At 44.1% G+C, this 19892-nt stretch overlaps 1 protein-coding gene across 1 annotated transcript in view; it reads right to left on the reverse strand.

Annotated features, from left to right (window-relative positions):
• USH2A (usherin) overlaps positions 1–19892 on the reverse strand; it is a 646790-nt gene that overhangs the window by 367407 nt on the left and 259491 nt on the right. Inside the window, exon 31 of the mRNA XM_048504848.1 lies at positions 14705–14866. Within this exon, the coding sequence (XP_048360805.1) occupies positions 14705–14866 (162 nt within the window). The remainder of the gene's footprint in view (positions 1–14704; positions 14867–19892) is intronic.

The following is a 19892-nucleotide window of genomic DNA, read 5'->3' on the forward strand; positions in this document are numbered from 1 at the left end:
GAACCTTCAGGGCATAATGGTCGGACCATGGCACTCTATCAATAGAGGATACGACCATATTGATTCCCGACCCGAAGACCAAATCCAACGCAGGACCCGCCTCATGAGGTGGGGCCAGAATTTACCAAGGAGAGGCTCCAGCTGCCGCCATGGATGACACCAGATCCGCAGCTACTGCACATGAGGCGTCGTCGACATGGACATTGAAATCCCCCAAGACAATAAGTCTGGGAAACCTCAATGCCCAGTCAGACACCACCTCCAGCAGCCGCAGCAGACCGTCCCCCAGTGCGCTAGGCGACCGGTACACCAGGAGGACAGCCAACCTCTCCGTCGCCAACCACTCTAGGCCGACACACTCCATACCGGTGATCTCCGGGACCGGGATGGCCCTAAAGGGGTTGGAATCTCGGATGAACATTGCCACACACACACCCTGGCCCCGTGTTCGTGACTGGTGGAGGCACGCGAAACCTGGTGGGGAAACTTTGCATAAAGCAACTGTCTCCCCTTCATGCACCCAGGTTTCGGTGATACAAGCCAGGTCCATCTGCTGGTTTCCTAAGAAATCCCGAAGCACTGCTGTTTTATTATTGATGGATCTGGCATTGATCAACACCAGGGACGAAGCAGGGTGTTCCTGAACCCAACCACCTTCGTTTCTTGGGATAGGTTGGAGGGCAGAAGGTGAGCGAGCATACCCATATCTCGTTCGTCTTCTCTCATAAGCCCACCGCCTACCGTACTTACCTCGTCCCATTAAAACTGGGATCCCTAGCCCCAATGGCGCCCCCATATCCCCACTACTCCCTGTTTATCCAATAGCCTACTGAACAATAATAACACCCTTATAGGTGGGACTAAACTTACTACTGACTAACATCAATCGACTAACTATAATAAATAAACTGGACACTCCACCTAGACAAACCAACTGACTACCCATTAATCCTACAATATACTAACAACTACTCTACAATACATTTCTATCTAAATTAACAGACAGGAGTGGGATAGAAGAACGAAATCTGCACCCAATCATTTGCTTGACACCAAGGATAATCAGAACTGATCTGCTTGGCGCTGAGAGGACAGTTTGTTGGATCAGCCTCTGACTAGCATAGACTCTGATGGTGGGTCTTTTAACCTTCCAAACCTGTCCCAAGGACTCAAGAGAACAACTTGTGTCTTCACCTTTGGGTGATTAGTGTTGCTTCTCAGAGCACCTGGTCCAGATTACCAAAGCTCTGATCTTATCAGTCCACTCTGCCCCACTTGGGGCACTGCATGCCTTCATGCCACTCGACAATACTCTTATTTTATTGCTTATTGCCACATCTCTTCTGATCTTGTGTAGTTCTGGTTGGTCTAGACCCACTAATGGTCTTTCATCTACTAACAAACTGAAGAGCTTGTATAGGGTTCAGAAGGAATGTTGCAGGTTCCTTAAGTTGGTCATAGGTTTTCACTAGGTTGCTCCATTGGAAGCAAAGGCCTTTATGGCAACATGTCATTACTGAATTGCCTGGTAATGATGTGCCTCCTGTATTGGCTCGTTGCCAGATGACCCAGATAGCAATGTTTTCGTGGGTTTTTTTAAAGACTGGGGTACTTCCCTGGAACTGTTTTTTTAAGACTGGGGTACTTCCCTGGAACTGTCTTGGTTGCCAGTTTTTTCTCTGAGTTCCAGTATGCTGCCTGTCACCACTTCTGCTGCTGTTACAAGAGATCCAGTCCTTGCACTCTAAGGGGGCAATCAGGGAAGCCCCTGCTGACCACAGGGTGTCAAGGTTATTCCCCTGCTTTTTATTCTGATTAATCAGAAGTCTGGTGAGAGGACACTATTCTGAGTTTGCAAACTTTTGGAACTCATTTGCATTTTCAAAAGTCCTGCAGGTTTTTCCTGACAAATGTTCTATTGCTGGCAGCCTCTTATTCAGGCTTTGCTGTCGTCATCTTCACAGATGCATATCTTCATATCTCTGGCCAATTGCAGCTGCCTAACATTTAGGTGTGGTGACTCTAAATATGAGTATGTGGTTTTGCCTTCAGTTTGTTCCAATGTACTGACATTATGTGTGTGTGTGTGGGGGGGGGAAGAGTGGACTCCACCCTCCACCAGCTATCCTGTTCAGCCTCCAGGCCAGCTGCCATTGGATCTTTGAATCATAGATTGTTTTTATACTAATCTTTGACAACTGTGGTGATCCACACACACTTATTCAGGAGGGACTGTCCCTCATGTACATTTTCAATCCCAAAAGCATTGATGAAGTCCTTAAATTGGTGGGCAGCCCCAGTGACCTTGCTTCAAGTGAGTTTGCCACTTTTTCCATGCATGAGGTCACAGAGGCCTCTCTAGCTGGGACCTCATGGTTAGGGTGTTGATGCTCTAGATTGCAATTGATTGTGGAAAGATCAATCTCGGAGCAAAAGGATTGCTCTCATTTCTTTGTCATGGTTGACTGGGACAGATATTTAGACCCACCATTGGCAAATGGCCTCCACATATCTGTGCCCAGTAGCTGCATATCTCTGACAGTGTCTGATTATGATACAACAGGGGTTGTTCCTGTTGGCTGTTGACATTGCTGGCGCCTGTGTATTGTAACTGGCATGTTGAGCCAGCATTATCTACCCTACTAGATTTGGTCCTAAACTAATCCTATCTCAAATAGCCACTGCAGCTTTTTGAAAAAAAATTGGTCTGCCTTCTTCACAGGATAATGCCAAGTGAAGGAGATGCTCCTTGACAGCTGTCATTAGGGCCTCATCAGTGGGGGATGTGTTGCAATTTCATTGAAGGAGGGCATTTCTCTTCCTACTGTTCACCCAATTTTACAGTAGTAGACAAACCCAAGTCAACAAGACCTGGGGAGTTCTTACCACCAGTTATGGCAGCGGGCATCTTTGGCTCCCATTCTAAAATCCTTTGCCTGGGGTGTTACCTCCAGGTTCCCTCCTGCTCCTGACTACTCAGGATAGATTCTACTAATTTACCAGGAACAGATGTCAAACTGACTGGCCTGTAATTTCCCGGGTCCCCCCTAGATCCTTTCTTAAAGATTGGTGTGACATTGGCCATCTCCCAGTCTTCAGGGATGGAGGCAGATTTCAGAGATAAGTTGCATATTAAAGTGAGAAGATCAGCAATTTCATGGTTGAGCTCTTTAAGAACTCTTGGGTAAATGCAATCTGGGCCAGGGGATTTGGTAGCATTTAGTTTATCAATGGCTGCCAGAACTTCTTCCTTGTCTACCACTATCTTCGCTAGTTCCTCGGATTTGCCTCCTAAGAAGCTAGGTTCAGGCGCAGGAATTTTCCTCACCTCCTCTTGGGTGAAGACAGATGCAAAGAATTCATTCAGCTTCTCTGCAATCTCCCGGTCATCTTTTAGCACACCCTTGGCTACACATCCTCCATTAAAGTGCACCTTTCAATGATTTTCAGCATTTCATTTAGGGTTAGATTCATTCCCCTCTTTACCCACCCACCCTGCAAGTGTTGCCTCAAGGATTTTCAAAGCATGCACTCACCTGTTAAGAGATCTGTGCCACAATAGAATTTCACTTTGATTTTCACTGGGTTGATAGAATGCCCCTTTGAACATATGACCTCCAGTGACTTATCGCTCCTCTCCTATAAGACTACCTTCCTCATTGCCATCGCCTCTGCTAGGAGGGTAAGTGATCTGTGGACTCTCGGGTGCGATCTGCTTTTAATGGATTCCATCAAGAAAACATGCTGTGGCACTCTGGCCTAGAGCATTTCTAAGCTGTTTTCAGCATTCCACATGGATCAGGACATGGTGTGGTTGGTGTTCTTCTCCAAATCATCTCCCTTTGTGGAGCAGTCCCTGCACACACTACACATACACTGGTAATTGCCTTTCAACCTCCATTGTACTGTAGACATGATGAAGGGCAATAACCTTTTCATTCTGGTGGCGGACCATATAGAGTGCTAGCTTTAGCCAAGTCTGTCCACATGAGCATCCAAGCCCATGAAGTTGGCCTAAGGCTTATCAGCGTGGTTTGACCATTGGAAGTTCATGCTCATCCCACGAGAGCACAGGTAGCATCAGCTGTCTGACCATCAAATGCACCCAAGCAAGACATTTACAGGGTGGCTACATGGTCCTCCCTGACATCTGTTTTTTGACATTATTCAGTAGAAGTTGGCTCCTACAGGGATACTACAGTGGGTTAAGTAGTTCTGCAAGTGTTAGTCAAATAGACAGCCTCATGCTACTGCCAAGCTACTTCAGATTGCTAGTATTCCATGTGGAGTGGCACAGAATACTTCACAGATGAAATACAGAGTTGAACTTACCTGTAACTGTAGTTCATCAAATGGGTTTCTGTGCAGACACAAATCCCTCCCTTCTATCCTGTAATGGGCTGCTATTTTTTATCATGCTGCAACTGGTTTCTCATGTTTTCCTTGTCTAACCATGGCAGCAGTAGGAGAATGGAGATAATAGCACTTTTACCCGTCCCATCACCTGACCATTTGGGTGGGAATCTTCCCTCCCAAGAGAGTGCTCTTCAGGGCTGCAGAGCAGATAAAAAGCTTAAAAATCTTTCCATGGGAGGCCTGCACAAGTGCAATCCCATGTGTGTCTGCACAGAAACCCATCTGATGAACTAGTTACAGGTAAGTGCAGTTCTGTGTTTACAGATGTTATTTTCTATTCACACAGGGAAACAAAAACATAGCCCCATCTCTTCAGCAGGTACAGGTCACTTCACACAAGTACCCATCAACACCTAACTGAACCATTGGGTGTTACCTGATGAGCAATTACTGAGAAAACATCAGCCAACATTCTGAGGCATTAACCTAACAAAGGAATGATCAGTCAACATTTATTGCAACACTATTACAGATTACACGCTTGGGATGTCATGAGTATCTTCTGTTATATGGTTTCTCTCACAGTCCTTATCAAGTAGAGAAAGAAATAAAGACTGGGGAGGAATGTAAAAAAAATAAAGGAGGAAAAGAAGCGACAGAAAATCAGATTATAAAAATATACTTCTACATGAGTTTTGACTGGGGGTCAGACTTGTTCATGTTGTTGTTTTATTCTATGCCTCAAGAGAATTTGCTTGAGGCATACTAACCTGCCTGATAAACATGAGAATTTTTTCAATATCCGTATTTCTAATGTTTAGTTTTTATCCCAGGATTATTAAACTTCTGATTTATTTGCTTTTCCAAAATCCAGATTAGGATTCAAAAACGCAATGAACTAGTTACAACCAACCATTAGATTCACTGCCCTCAAGCAGCAGATGCCATTAAATGACAATGAGGAAACCAAAGGGAGTTTCAGAAACTAATGGTATCATCAAAGCCAACATTTCCTGGGCTCAAAATATGAGCTCTAGAAAGTAGTGCTCACATTCAATATGAAAGAAGTATTCTAACTCTAAGTTCTTCTTTGATTTGGGCAGGACCCAGACTTCTTAAGATTATGGCATATTTCACAATCTTGTATATGATATAGGTAAACCATGTTGTTTTCATAGAGATATATGCTGTGCAATTTTGTACAGGTTTATAGGGTTGGAATGATTGCAAACCAATTGAGGAATTTTTGTATTTCTATTTTCTTACGTGCCATAGTTTTCTGTTCAAATTTCAGCATATTTATTCAAAACTCTGATTTTTTCTTCAGTTCCAGTAAAGAACTTGCACAGCATCTACGCAGCAGATTCAGGAAAGCCAAGGCGTATTTTACAGTGACCCCCAGCAAATCTTAAACATTTATCAGCAGCAAATCTAGTCATGATACTTAGTGATCATATGAGAAATCAATTAACCAGTGACGTAGGTATAGATTTTTTATGGGGGGGTTGGGGGCAAGACCATGCCCCAACCCACCCCCGGGGGCATGACCACACCTCCCCAAGCCCCAACCCTGGCCTCAGTGCTTATAAAAGCAGCTCTCTGAGGGCAGGGAGGGCAGACTCCCCTGCCCTGCCCCCCGCCCCCCCCCACCAGCTGGGCTTCCAGCTGGTAACCAACAGTCCCTTCTCCCTCCCCTCCAGAAACAGGGGTAGCTAGGGAAAATGGAGCCTGGTGCAAAATCTGTTTGCGCCCCTGCCCCCAATGGGCAGCTGCTGTGATGCTAGAATCCACTCCCAAACAGCTTCACTTTCAGTGGTGTTTAAATTAGGGAGCCCAGATTCTCCTTTTAAATCCATCTTAAAGGGGAAATCTGGGGTACCCAGTTAAAACAACATTGAAAGTGATGCTGTTTTGGGGTGGAGTCAGTGGTGGAATTCAGCAGGTTCGCAGCACTTCGGCAGAACCGGTTGTTAAAATGGTGCTTGTAAACAATCAGTTGTTAAATTATTTGAATTCCCACCATCAGAACTGGTTGTTAAATTATTTGAATCCCACCACTGGGCAGATTATCTTCCATCCTGAAACAGCATCACTTCCAATGTTTAATCCGGGGACCTCAAATTCCAAAGGGGGTGGATTTAAAAGGAAAATCTGAGCAAATTTGGAGAGTCCCTGCTGTCAGGGGTGCAATTGTTAAGCTAGCAGCACCAAACTTTCAGGGTATCTTTAGGAGACTCTCCTGATGATTCCACCCAAGTCTGGTGAAGTTTGGTTCAGGGGGTCCAAAGTTGTAGACCTTCAAAGATGTAGCCCCCATCTTCTATTAGCTCCCATTGGAAACAATGGGGGATGGAGCACCCTCTTTGGGAGTCCATAACTTTGGACCCCCTAAACCAACCTTCACCAAACCTGGGTGGTGTCTGCGGGAGACTATCCTGATGATATCACCTAGGTTTGCTGAGGTTTGATTTCAGGAGTCCAAAGATATGGACCCTCAAAAGGGTAGCCCCATCTACTATTAGCTCCCATTGGAAACAATGGGGGATGGGGCACCCCCTTTGGGGGTCTATAACTTTGGACCCCCTGAACCAAACTTCACCAGACATGGGTGGTGTCATCAGGAGTGTCACCTGATGATACACTGAAATTTTGGTGCCGCTAAAAATGCGCCCCTTGCAGGCCAAAAAACCGAAAAAACATTTTAAAATACAAAAAACCCACAAACGGGGGGTGGAGCTTCAGATATGCAATGGGGGGTTGAACCTGAGAAAACCCTCCCTTACCTACGTCCTTGCAATTAACAGTGCCATCCAAACTACAATTTTCTAAACCCACTGACTTCAATGGTCTCAGAAGGTTGTGTAGCTCAGTACTGTAACAGACCTTTTGTAAAACCAGGGACAAGTTCCAGGTCACAGTTCAAGTATTAAAGCACCCATATACAAAGGACTGCACAACTAGTTCTCCATGCACAAAGAAACGTTGACCTTCTGTAATTTGAACAGTAATCCTTCCCAGGGAGGCTAGATCTCCCAGCTCAGCAGGAGGTCTCTCACAAGGGAAAACTGAGGAAAGAAATGAAAGGGGAAAATTGGCATTGCCAGCAACATCATGACATCACTTCTGGAATGACCCAGAAGTGGCATCATCATGTCATGGGACAGTCTAGCATTCACCCATACTCTATAGTTAAACCATAGAGTTTGGTATGAATGCCACAGCAGTGCCAAGTCACCAGTGACATACTAACACCACTGGCAAGACTTCCCCCACATAGGCTCTCACCAGTAGTCAGCCATAGATTCACAACCCTAGTCCTACCCTTTTCTTCATGGCAAAGGGTTTTTAAAAGTTTTTTTAAAAATCCCTCTGGGCATCTTCAAATCTAAAGTAGCTCTTTGACTTTTCACTAGCATATTTTTGCTGGTCCTTCACAAAAATCCCATCAGGTTGAATATTCTCAAAATGTAATCTTTAGCTTTTCTAGTGTTCCCTTGCTAATTTTTGTACCCTGTTGCCTTTTTTTATTATAGCCAATTAATGTGCAATTTTAGTCTTTTTCACATTTTATGATTTTTTAATTGTTTGTTTTCATTGCAAAGCACTTTAGGCATGGTTTTATAGAAAAGCACTATAAAAATTATAAACATGTAAATGATATCATGCTGTGGCTTCTCTTACTACACAAGCATTATAAAGAAACTCCACAGCAGATAATTTAATAATGCATTAATAAGATTAGAATTATAAGTGGCCTTGCTTCCAAATTCTTACATTAGCGGTTTAAGTTAAAAAAGTGGAGATTTTGTAAAGAGAGTGTGTATGTGAGTGAGTGAGAGAGAGAGAGAGAGAAAGATAAATGACACTATAAGAATACAGGAAGAACCTGGAGGAGGGATATTAATTGCACCTACATATTTGATAAACATTTTTTGCAGAAGAAAAATGCATATGAGTTTTAACTGTCATTATGTAAACCTATATCCTATTTTTCATATTATTAGCAATACATAATGTGGTAGTTTATATTCAAAAATAAAACCAAAATGTATATACCTCATGTATTTATCCAGAAATACACCAAGGTTACTATGGTTACTGAAAATCCATTACCTTTGAATACAGAATGAAAAAGTTTGACTTAAAGTGTGCACTATTTATTATAGTATACATCAACAGCCTTCAGGGGGTTCTCTAACTGGACTCATTTTTCAGTGTCAGAAGTGACCCACCACACTAGTAGCTTATGGGATGTGCAAGGCAAGACATTTTAACTGCATTTATTGTAAGATGTTTTCTGTACCAATTCAAGCTGCAGAAATGCCACACATTTTAAGGCCTTTTATTAGCAGAAAATGAGTTACAGCTTGAGTCACAATAAGCCAAAGTTTTTAGAAAGTTTAAATGAGGATTTTAGCCAAAGAGTTAATTTCCATCATGTTTCAGAGGTTTACATCAAAATAGGATGATGCTGATGCAACTAACAATCCAGTCATTTGTAATGAAATGGAAGCCATAAGAAAAATATATCTGGTTGTGTGAGCAAACCGTACTATTGTAACATCTCATCCATACCCATAGATAGTATAGTGCTTTAGAATTGAGCTGTATCATAGGAAGTGCACAGATTTTCTTTTCAGAGCTAGTATATTTTGTTCATTAAACGATATATTGAATTTTTTTATACTGTCATGGCATATTTGGGGACATTATTGTTTTCTAATTATATTTCCACCCCCAACTGGCTAAAAATTTCAAGAACTAAATACCAAATCAAGCACAAAAAGATGAACCCAGCACTAGATTATTTCATTTTGTAATTTTTTTACCAGCTTGTGCCTGACTTAACTGACTTCCTGGTGTTCATCAAGGACACAGTGGTCTTGTTTGGATAAAATTAAGTACTTCAGTAGTACACAACAAATTAATACAATGAACCTCCTTCTACCATCATGATCCATTCTTCTACAAAATGTACCTCCATAACCACTTAACTTTACACATAAATGCACAGACTCCCTCCCTAAAAGCCAATGAACCAAAACTGGGGAGAAATGCTATGCTATGTCTCCCTGTCCTTTTGTATTGATTGTTTTGTAGTTTATTATGGTATATTATATTTCTCATACTAATTTATTGCCCCTCTAGATGACTATCAGTAACTAAGGTGGCAGGACTTGTATGGATATTGTTGTTTTTATTGATAGTTATAAGCCGCCCTAAGCCTGCTTGCCAGGAAAGTGGTCTATAAGTCAAGCAAACAAACAAATGCTATTCAGAAATGATACTATGTTGCACAAACACAAATAACATGCTCTGATTGGACATAATTCCTGTCATGCATTGCATATAACAAATTACTCTGCACTCACATATCTCGCTGTCCCATGAAAACAGAAACTTGAAATCGTTTGGGTAGATACAAACAGAACACACCCACACATATTGCCCTGAGGTTGGAAAAATGGCCAGAACTGGCCTACTTAATTCAGGCATGGGAGATAGAAAAGTGACAACTCTAAATTCACTTGTGCTATTTCTGCAGCCAATGTTGGGGGGGGGGGAGGGCTTGGAAACAAGAAAGGGGATGAGGGTTCATACCAGGCTTCCTGACAGTGACTTACAGGTAACTGTGATTGGACCCCAGCTCCAAAGCAGAAGCCATGGGGAATGGGGCCCACAGGTGGACCAGAAAATCCAAGGCTTCACTGCTCCCTTAGAATTCAAAAAGTTGCTACTAGACATCCTGTGTCTATATCTGTGTCTATATCTTAGATGTAGAAATGTCTAAAATGTCACATATCAGTTCAATGGCAGCAGAAGAGACTTGGCCAGGAAGAGCAGAGTGACCTGCTGGTGTTCATTTTGGAGGGCTTTTCTCAAAGCCACAGCTTTTAAAACAGTGTATTTTAACAGGGGTTATCTCTTTGTAAGGCTGCTGATTCTGGAAGGTGGGGCTTAACAGGGGTTAACAGAGTTCATCTCTTGTTCCTCTTTGTCCTGAGAGGTGGGGCTTTTGTCCTGAGAGGTGGGGCTTTAGTTCAGTCTCTGGAACCAGCGGCGCGCGCCTAACGGCGAGCGCAATTTTAATTTAATTTTTTTTGTTTTTTAAATTAATAAGGACATATTTGACAGATAGTACGTGCAGATAGCTCCAGGGGGGCAGTGACTAAAAGCTTAATATTTAAATATCTAAACAAATCAGATATGAAGGCAGAAAGCCAGCAGGGGGATGGGGGCTTTCCAGTGTTTTGCACTGAGTGTCACATGTATGACTATCTGCCACTAGGACAGTAGTCGTGGGTGTGCCCTCGCTGCAATGAGCTCCTGGCACTCAAGGAACGTGTGCGTTCTCTTGAAGCCAAGGTGGCAGACCTGGAGAAGCTGAAAGAGGCAGAGAGGGTGACAGACGAGGCTTTCAGGGACCTAACAGCCGGGTCCCACTCCCAAGGTGACAGCTCTTCAGATGTCATGGAGAATGAAGGCCTTGGGGACGGAGAGTGCCAGTCTGAGGTGGGGGAAGATGCTCCCTTAGATGGGATCCCTTTCTTAACTGGTGATCAGCTATCCTCTCGCACTGAGGATACCCCTCGAGGAGGTGGGGGGCTCCTTGTAGTGGGTGATTCGATCATTAGAAATGTAGAGAGTTGGGTTTGTGAGGCGATGACCGCAGATGGTGACTTGCCTGCCTAGTGCGAAGGTTGCGGATGTCACGCTCGTCTAGATAGGCTTTTAGACAGTGCTGGGGTGGAGTCAGCAGTTGTGGTCCACATTGGCACCAACGACATTGGGAAATGTAGCCGGGAGGTTCTGGAAGCTAAATTTAGGCTGCTAGGAAACAGGTTGAAGTCCAGGACCTCCAAGGTGGCATTCTCAGAAATCCCTCCCGCTATCCGCGCAGGGCGAGCTAGGCAAGCGGAGATACAGGGTCTCAATGCGTAGATGAGAAGGTGGTGTAAGGCAGAGGGTTTCAGATTTGTCAGGAACTGGGGAACCTTTTGGGACAAGGTAGGCCTGTACAAACGGGACGGGCTTCATCTTAACCAAAGAGGAACCAGGCTGCTGGCGCTCAACGTTAAAAAGTTGGCAAAACAGCTTTTAAACTGATCACTGGGGGAAAGCCGACAGGAGCTGAGGTGACTTCGGTTCGGAATACAGTATCTATGGTGATGCAGACAGAGAGGGAGGTTTTTCTAAATCAACCACATACAAGCGAGGAACATAGCAATGTGCATGTGACAAGGGATAGTGTCTGCAAAAGACTTGAGGGTAAAGCACATAAATCCCAGGTTAGGGACAGAGACAGGGTATACAGGTGTCTCTATGCTAATAGTAGAAGCATTAAATGGGGACCTAAAATGGGGGAGCTAGAGTACAGAGTTTTGAAGGAGGACTTTGATATAGTGGGCATTACAGAGACATGGTGGAATGAGGAGAACCAGTGGGATGCTGTTATACCAGGCTACAGGCTCTATAGGAAGGATAGGACAGGGCGCATTGGGGGTGGAGTTGCCCTTTACATCAAAGAGAGCATAGTATCACATAAAATAGACAATGCAAGGGGAGCTGGTTCCCCTTCAGAATCACTGTGGATATCAATACCAGGTGTGAAGGACAGTTTAATATTAGGAATATATTATCGTCCCCCTGACCAAAGTGCACAAGAGGATTCTGAGATGGAAAAGAAATTAGAGAGGCCAACAAAAACAAAAATGTAGTGGTAATGGGTGATTTTAACTATCCCCATATAAACTGGAAAAATGCATGTTCAGGTCATAGTAAGGAGAGAGCATTCCTGGATATGCTAAATGACTGTGGCTTAGAGCAGATGGTTGTGGAACCAACCAGGGGAGAGGTGATCCTAGATCTAATTCTATGTGGGACCCAGGACCTGGTGCAGGAAGTCAGTGTTGTTGAGCCGATAGGGAACAGCGAACCACAATGCTGTCAGATTCAGTATCTCAGCATGCGAACAAGTGGCAACTACTAATGTAGTTACATCTTCAGAAAGGGAAATTTCAAAGATGAGGGGATAGTGCGCAGGAAGCTGAAAGGAAAACCAAGAAAGTCCAAACTCTCCAGGATGCTTGGAGGTTATTTAAAAACACAGTAATAAAAGCTCAGCTGCAATGTGTTCCACAGGTTAGAAAAGGCAGCACCCAGTCCAAAAGAAAGCCACCATGGTTAACAAGAGAGGTTGAGGAAATTATCAGAAAAAAGAAAATGTCTTTTAGAAAATGGAAGTCCAGTTTGGCTGATGAAGAATATGAGAGGGAACACAAATGGTGGCAAAAGAGAAGCAAGTTAGCTGTAAGGGAGGCAAAAAAGGATTATGAGGAACGCATGGCTGCGAACATCAAGACCAGCAACAAACAGTTCTTCAAGTACATCAAAAGCAGGAAGCCAGCAAGGGAAGCGGTAGGCCCGTTAGATGACAAAGGAACAAAGGGTGTGCTAAAAGATGGCAGGGAGATTGCAGAGAAGCTGAATGAATTCTTTGCATCTGTCTTCACCCAAGAGGAGGTGAGGAACATTCCTGCACCTGAACCAAGCTTCTTAGGAGGCGAATCCGAGGAACTAGCGAAGATAGTGGTAGACAAGGAAGAAGTTCTGGCAGCCATTGATAAACTAAACGTTACCAAATCCCCTGGCCCAGATTGCATTCACCCAAGAGTTCTTAAAGAGCTCAACCATGAAATTGCTGATCTTCTCACTTTAATATGCAACTTATCCCTGAAATCAGGCTCCATCCCTGAAGACTGGAAGATGGCCAATGTCACACCAATCTTTAAGAAAGGATCTAGGGGGGACCCGGGAAATTACAGACCAGTCATTTTGACATCTGTTCCTGGTAAATTAGTAGAATCTATCATTAAAGATAAAATTATAAAACATGTAGAAAAGCAAGACCTGCTGAGAAAGAGTCAGCATGGCTTTTGCAGAGGCAAATCCTGTCTTACAAACTTACTAGAGTTCTTTGAGGGTGTAAACAGGCATGTGGACAGGGGTGAACCGGTGGACATTGTCTACTTGGATTTCCAAAAGGCTTTTGACAAAGTTCCTCACCAGAGACTGTTGAGAAAACTCAGCAATGAAGGAATAAGAGGGGAAGTCCTCCCTATGGATTAAAACTGGTTGAGAAACAGGAAGCAAAGAGTGGGTGTAAACGGGAAATTCTCACAATGGAGAGATGTCGGGAGTGGGCTCCCCCAAGGATCCGTGATTGGGGACCAGTGCTCTTTAACCTATTCATAAATGACCTGGCCGTAGGGGTGGGTAGCGTGCTGGCCAAGTTTGCAGATCATACCAAATTATGTAGAGTGGTGAGAACCGCAAAGGATTGCGAAGAGCTCCAAGCGGACCTTGATAAATTAGGGGAGTGGGCTAAGAAATGGCAAATGCAGTTCAATGTAGCAAAATGCAAAGTGGCAATGGGCAAAAAATAGGGGCAAAAAATCCAAACTTCACATACACGCTACAGGGGTCAGTGCTATCAGTCACAGACCAGGAAAGGGATTTGGGCGTCTTAGTTGATAGTTCCATGGGAATGTCAACTCAATGCATGGCAGCTGTGAAAGGCAAACTCTATGCTGGGGATCATTAGAAAAGGAATTGATAATAAAACTGCAAAGATTGTCATGCCCTTATATAAAGCAGTGGTGCGACCGCACTTGGAGTACTGTGTCCAGTTCTGGTCACCGCATCTCAAAAAGGATATTGAGGAGATAGAAAAAGTGCAGAGAAGGGCAACAAGGATGATTGAGGGACTGGAGCACCTTCCCTATGAGGAGAGGCTGCAGCGTTTGGGACTCTTTAGTTTGGAGAGGAGGCGGCTGAGGGGGGATATGATTGAAGTCTACAAAATTATGCATGGGGTAGAAAATGTTAACAGAGAGAAATTTTTCTCTCTTTCTCACAATACTAGAACCAGGGGGCATTCATTGAAAATGCTGGGGGGAAGAATTAGGACTAATAAAAGGAAACACTTCTTCACGCAACGTGTGATTGGTGTTTGGAATATGCTGCCACAGGAGGTGGTGATGGCCACTAACCTGGATAGCTTTAAAAGGGGCTTGGACAGATTTATGGAGGAGAAGTCGATTTATGGCTACCAATCTTGATCCTCTTTGATCTGAGATTGCAAATGCCTTAACAGACCAGGTGATCGGGAGCAACAGCCGTAGAAGGCCATTGCGTTCACATCCTACATGTGAGCTCCCAAAGGCACCTGGTGGGCCACTGCGAGTAGCAGAGAGCTGGACTAGATGGCCTTTGGTCTGATCCAGCTGGCTTGTTCTTATGTTCTTAATGTTTCCATTCAATTATATACTTTTGAAAAGTTACTTACCCTTCACAATATGTTTGGTGTCATTTCCAGTATAAATTAGTTGAGTACCCATATATAAATAATATTGTGTTATGTTTCCATTTGGTCTTTTTGGTGGACTCCAACTCAGTAGTAAAGACGTGGGGAATGAGATAGCTGTAGGTGGGTGGACATTTTGGGGAGCTGTGGAAAGAAGTGAAATATGTTTATATTACAAGATTAATGACAGTATAGTGGCAGGAAAATTATGGATTTATTTATGAACTTTGAATACTGTCACTAAACATATTCTATTATGATTCAACGAATAAAACTTGAAAACTTAAAATTTATATATATATTTATCTACACACACACACACAAATTTATATAATTTTTCCACTCTAACAAATAGTGTAACAGTTTTGTTATTTAACACTCATCAGTAATGGGGGTTGGCAGTCAATTAAACGTACTCAAGCTTGTTGCTCTGCTCCAACCCCTACCCACAAGAATTGAACAGCTACAATCCACCCTACAGGGAACATTCTTCCCTTTTTTCCAAGCCATAGAGCTGTCCTACATAGCAGGCAGACTAGTGGTCAAACTGCTTGGGAACTTTCCAGCACTGGGGGAAACTTACACATCTGGCAAGCTGGCACCTCTGCCACAGCCTGCTTGAGGTCTATGGATAATCGTGGAAGTAGAAAAAAATTAAAATAAGAGATGTATGTGGTCACACCAAACTCAAAATGGAAAGAGGCAGACAGAATAGGACTATGTTGCCCCCTCCCAGCTGAGCATTGTACATTTCACATTTGCCCAATGGTCTATTGGTAGCAGTAGCAGAGCTACAAGGGGGAAGGGGGGGTGCACGTTGCACTGAGTGCATGCCTGGGGAGACTGAAAATTGCTCCCTGAGCCCGACCCCTCCCCCCACATGGTGCCCTGCCCCTACCCCTTTGCAGCCCCCCTCCACTTACCTTAGTTCAGTCTGGAAACGTCCAAGCTAAAAAGCAGACGGAAAAGGGCCTTGGTGGGAACTACACTACCCAGAAGATCTTTGCAAGCCCCAAGTTCTCCTGGGTAGTGTAGTTCTCACCAAGGCTCTTTTCAGCCTGAACTGAACAGGCCTGAACTTTTTCAGCTGAATTTTTCAGCCTGAGCTAAGGTAAGGGGGGGGGCTATGGGGGTGGAAAATATAGAATCCGCCCTTGCCACAGTTTGGCCCAGCTATGCCTCTGATTGGTAGGACCATGTTGACCCCCCCCCTTGATTTGAGGGTTCATGCAAGTTCTTGGGGAGTGGAGCAGGGGCAGCAGTGGGTTGGCTGAAGAAAGGGGGGCACAGGCACCTCAACCATTTCACCAATGATGGTTCTTATCACAAACTGAGGAAAATGTGAATTGGCCAAACATTCTAGTAACTGAAAAGATGTTCTGGAAATGTGTGTGGAAGTAGCTTGTCCATGTAAGAGAAAGGGGTGCAGGAAGGAAACAGAGGAAACAAATAGTGCAGGGTCCCCCAGAACTCCCCACTACAGGGGCGGCGACAACGCAGCCGCCCCGACGCTGCCGCTCTTGCGCCCCCTCAGTGTGCGGCATCCCTGGCACTCCTCAAAACGGTGCCTTTTGATGACCTTGCACAGAGCACGGGATTGTGGGGAAGCCCGGGCGCACGTCAGAGATGCCGCGCGCTGAGAGTAGCGCGCAGCAAAGGGCAGCAAAGGTAAGTGGGGAAACGCCCCATGATCTGGTAGTTTTTGCTCCTAATGTTTCGTCTGCATCTATGGATGGCATTTTCAGAAACATGGCATGGTAAGATGTGTTTCTGTTCATGACACAAGCTAAATGTCTTGGCTATATATCTTGCTCTTTTAGTTAATTCCCATTGCTATCCACCCTTGCCAATTCTGGTGAAGTCCACCACAATTCTACTGTTGCTGTAGATTGAGACTCAGCCTTGTGGATCCAGGAAGAAACTCTGATCATTCACAATCCTTTTGCTAGCATCAGCCAATATTGGTTGGCAACGTGCATGTTAAATGATGAATGGCTCAATAGGGAATGCTGAAAGCTGGAGGGTATGATTGTTGTCAGTCTTCGGTATCATCAATGTATTGTTACTATGCATGTAACACGAGCATCCCAAAATAGAAACTGCTTACATTGACTTTATGTCCAATCTTCTGAGGGATAAAACACATGTTCCCCATGGCTTTATTAGATTTTTGTGACAGGAAAAAATCTTTATATATATGACAATAAATTTGCATAAATGAGATTATTTTTTCAGTTGCCCTTAGAATGCCTTTATGGCCACTGCAAATATGTTGAAGACAAAAATAAGTGCTAAATACTTTACAAAAGACATGGTAAATATTACCATATTATCTAAAGCAATTTAAATATCGCTCTAAACCCAGTCAGAACCTCTACCAAATGCACTGATAGGAAAATCTTCGCTGGAAAATAGGCAGCAAAGTACAACTACAACTTTATTCTAAACTACACAGTGACTTCTGACTTTCATTATACCCTTCTGAACTACATGCCAAGAAAGATCTTGGGGGAACTGGATTTTGGGCCATAAAGTTTCAGAATTAGTACTACATAACTGTTGCTATACATCATCGCTTTCACAAGGAGGGCTCCTACATGCAAGGGCATATCTACAGACAATGGAGCCCAGGATGACAAGCTCTCAAATTGTCCTTCCCCCCCAAAAAAACTTCTGACAACTATCGAGTTGAAACCGGGATCAAAACGTCCACCTCCTTTCCACAAGCCTGGGATCAGCTTGGCAGGTCTTTTGTTGCTAGTTCTCTGATTAACTGTTCCTTTGGAGCTGGAACAAGAACGAGCGTTCCCTTTTTCTCGTCACAGTTATGTAGCTACGTCGTCTCAAAGCATAGAGCTTCGTGGCCAAGAACAGCACTCAAAAAAGGCGCTTTTTTCCTTTGCATGGTCATAGCTTTGTATCCAAGAAGAAAATATAAAAAGGAATGTTCCTGCCCACCCTGAGTCACCCATTCTGAGCATGCCCAGGCCACTGTGTCCTGTGATTGGCTGACAGCTCAAACGGAGACTCAGGGTGGGAAAAATAACCCAGAATAATCCTCACAATACTGGTCTCATCTTGAGATCATCAGAAAATTGCCTTCCTGGCAATTGCCTTCCTGGCAATTTTTGAAAATTCCAGGATTAGGAGGATAACGAAGGGCAGGGCTGGGACAGAGCCAAATTTGGCCTGGGAGCTGTGGGGAGTCCCTCCTTGAACAGGGATGTCTATTGTGAGTATCCCAGGATATTTCCCCCATGGGGAATTGACCAATGAGACTTCCATACTCGCCCACCTGCCTTTCTCTCTGGATCGCCAGCCTGCTGCCCACTCTCTCACTGCTGGCACTTTTCCTTCCTTTTCAGTGGGAGGAGGGAGGAGCCTGTCAGATGAGCCTCACCCATGCACCTTTTTCACTTGATCACCAACCTGCCTGGCCCCCCACTTGCCTTTCCTGGCTGGGGGGGACGGAGGGGGTAGGTGGCAAAATGCATCCCCCACATGACCGAGTGGAGTTGTGTCTGGGTGCCTGGGTCACAAGACCCCCCAGCCCCCCAAGATACATCTGTGCTTTCATGGTACCATCCTGTTTCCCATGTTTTTCTAATGTTTTCATACAGATGTTAGAAAGGCTCATGGTGTTATGATGTGGTCCTATTCTAGCCTGATCCTGTCATGTCTCCAGACTAGGAGGTGGGATCCTTTCTCTTGAACTGCTTTTCCTTGCTAGTTAGTTTCACTTTCCAGGCTTCTCTGCTCAGTATGGGTTGTTATGTTTTAGTGAAGGTCGTGTCTTCTCCTTCCCATGAGATGTGGGGGGGGGGGTGCTGTTCCCTCTGGGAACTGGTACCAAGAGGTGGTTTTATGTGACATGAAAGGGAGCATGGAGAAGGGAGTATAATGAAAGCTGTTTTGGCACTTAATTCTCAGTTCTCTCATTGCAAGTCTAAACACCTTATGCTGATGCTGCTTTCAAAAAGGAAATGGTTTGAACACAAAGTCTTGTTATTGAGCAGTCCATGAGCACAACACATGGCTTGTGGAATGATTTCTGGAATTCCTGAATTCTTCAGGTTTACGAAAATACATCCCAGAAATGTCTATGTGGCTTTTGACCACTCTAAGGAGCCAATCATAGGTGTCTGACCATGGAGACAAACTTCAGAGGATGGGACATTCAGAAGATGAGTAGGTGTGTGTCTCTCTCCCACTCTCTCCAATTTACTTTGGTTCTTGGAGATATTTTTAATTGCTATTCCTCCACCCTCCCAGTTTCATTCTGTTAGGGATGATTTTCCAGTCTGTGTTTTTTCTGTTTGGTGCATTTCTGGGTGTGGTGGGGATTGCTATGTGGGCAGCCAAGTCTTGTTGGATTCCAGGAACCCACTCACCATTTTCCAAGTGTCAAGGCAGGTTCTGTCATTTCTGATGCCACTACTGGGTACATTACTATAGGGAGAGAAGACTTCAAAAAAATTCACCAACAGGGTGGATACCAGCAAGCTAAATCAGGGACCATTTAGGTCCTTTTCATGAAAAATGAAGACAAGGATACTGGAGAAGACCTCCTTCAAGAGTTCCTAAAACCAGACTCCTTTGCTGATTTCCATGAAACTGGGGGATTTTCAGGGTAGAGAGGACTGTTTTCCACTTCCAGTTTATCTTTGGTACCATTAGTTTAAAAAAAATGCTGCCCCAGATTCTCAGATCAAATCCTCCATAGGAAGTAACAGCCCCAAAATTTCAGAATTCAAATAAATAACCCCAGAATAGAATCTCAAAAAGGTAACAAGACCCCTGGAAATCATGACTGACTGACTGACTGACTGACTGACTGACTGACTGACTGACTGACTGACTGACTGACTGACTGACTGACTGACTGACTGACTGACTGACTGAATGAATGAATGAATGAATGAATGAATGAATGAATGAATGAATGAATGAATAAATAAATACTGCAACTTGAATCCTGGATCCAAAATTAAAATGGTACACACCATTTAGATGCTTTTTCGCCCAGCACACACCTCTTCTTATGACCTACTTCAGAGACCTACTATGTATCCATCCCATACTCAAAGGTGAAAAGGACTGTTTACGTCTCTGTTGTGGCACCTTGTTGCCAGAATGACCTCTCCATTGCCATTTGCATGATGCCAACTTG

Source organism: Sphaerodactylus townsendi, linkage group LG01 (assembly GCF_021028975.2).
Source record: "Sphaerodactylus townsendi isolate TG3544 linkage group LG01, MPM_Stown_v2.3, whole genome shotgun sequence".
In the NCBI taxonomy this organism is placed as follows: Eukaryota; Metazoa; Chordata; class Lepidosauria; order Squamata; family Sphaerodactylidae; genus Sphaerodactylus; species Sphaerodactylus townsendi.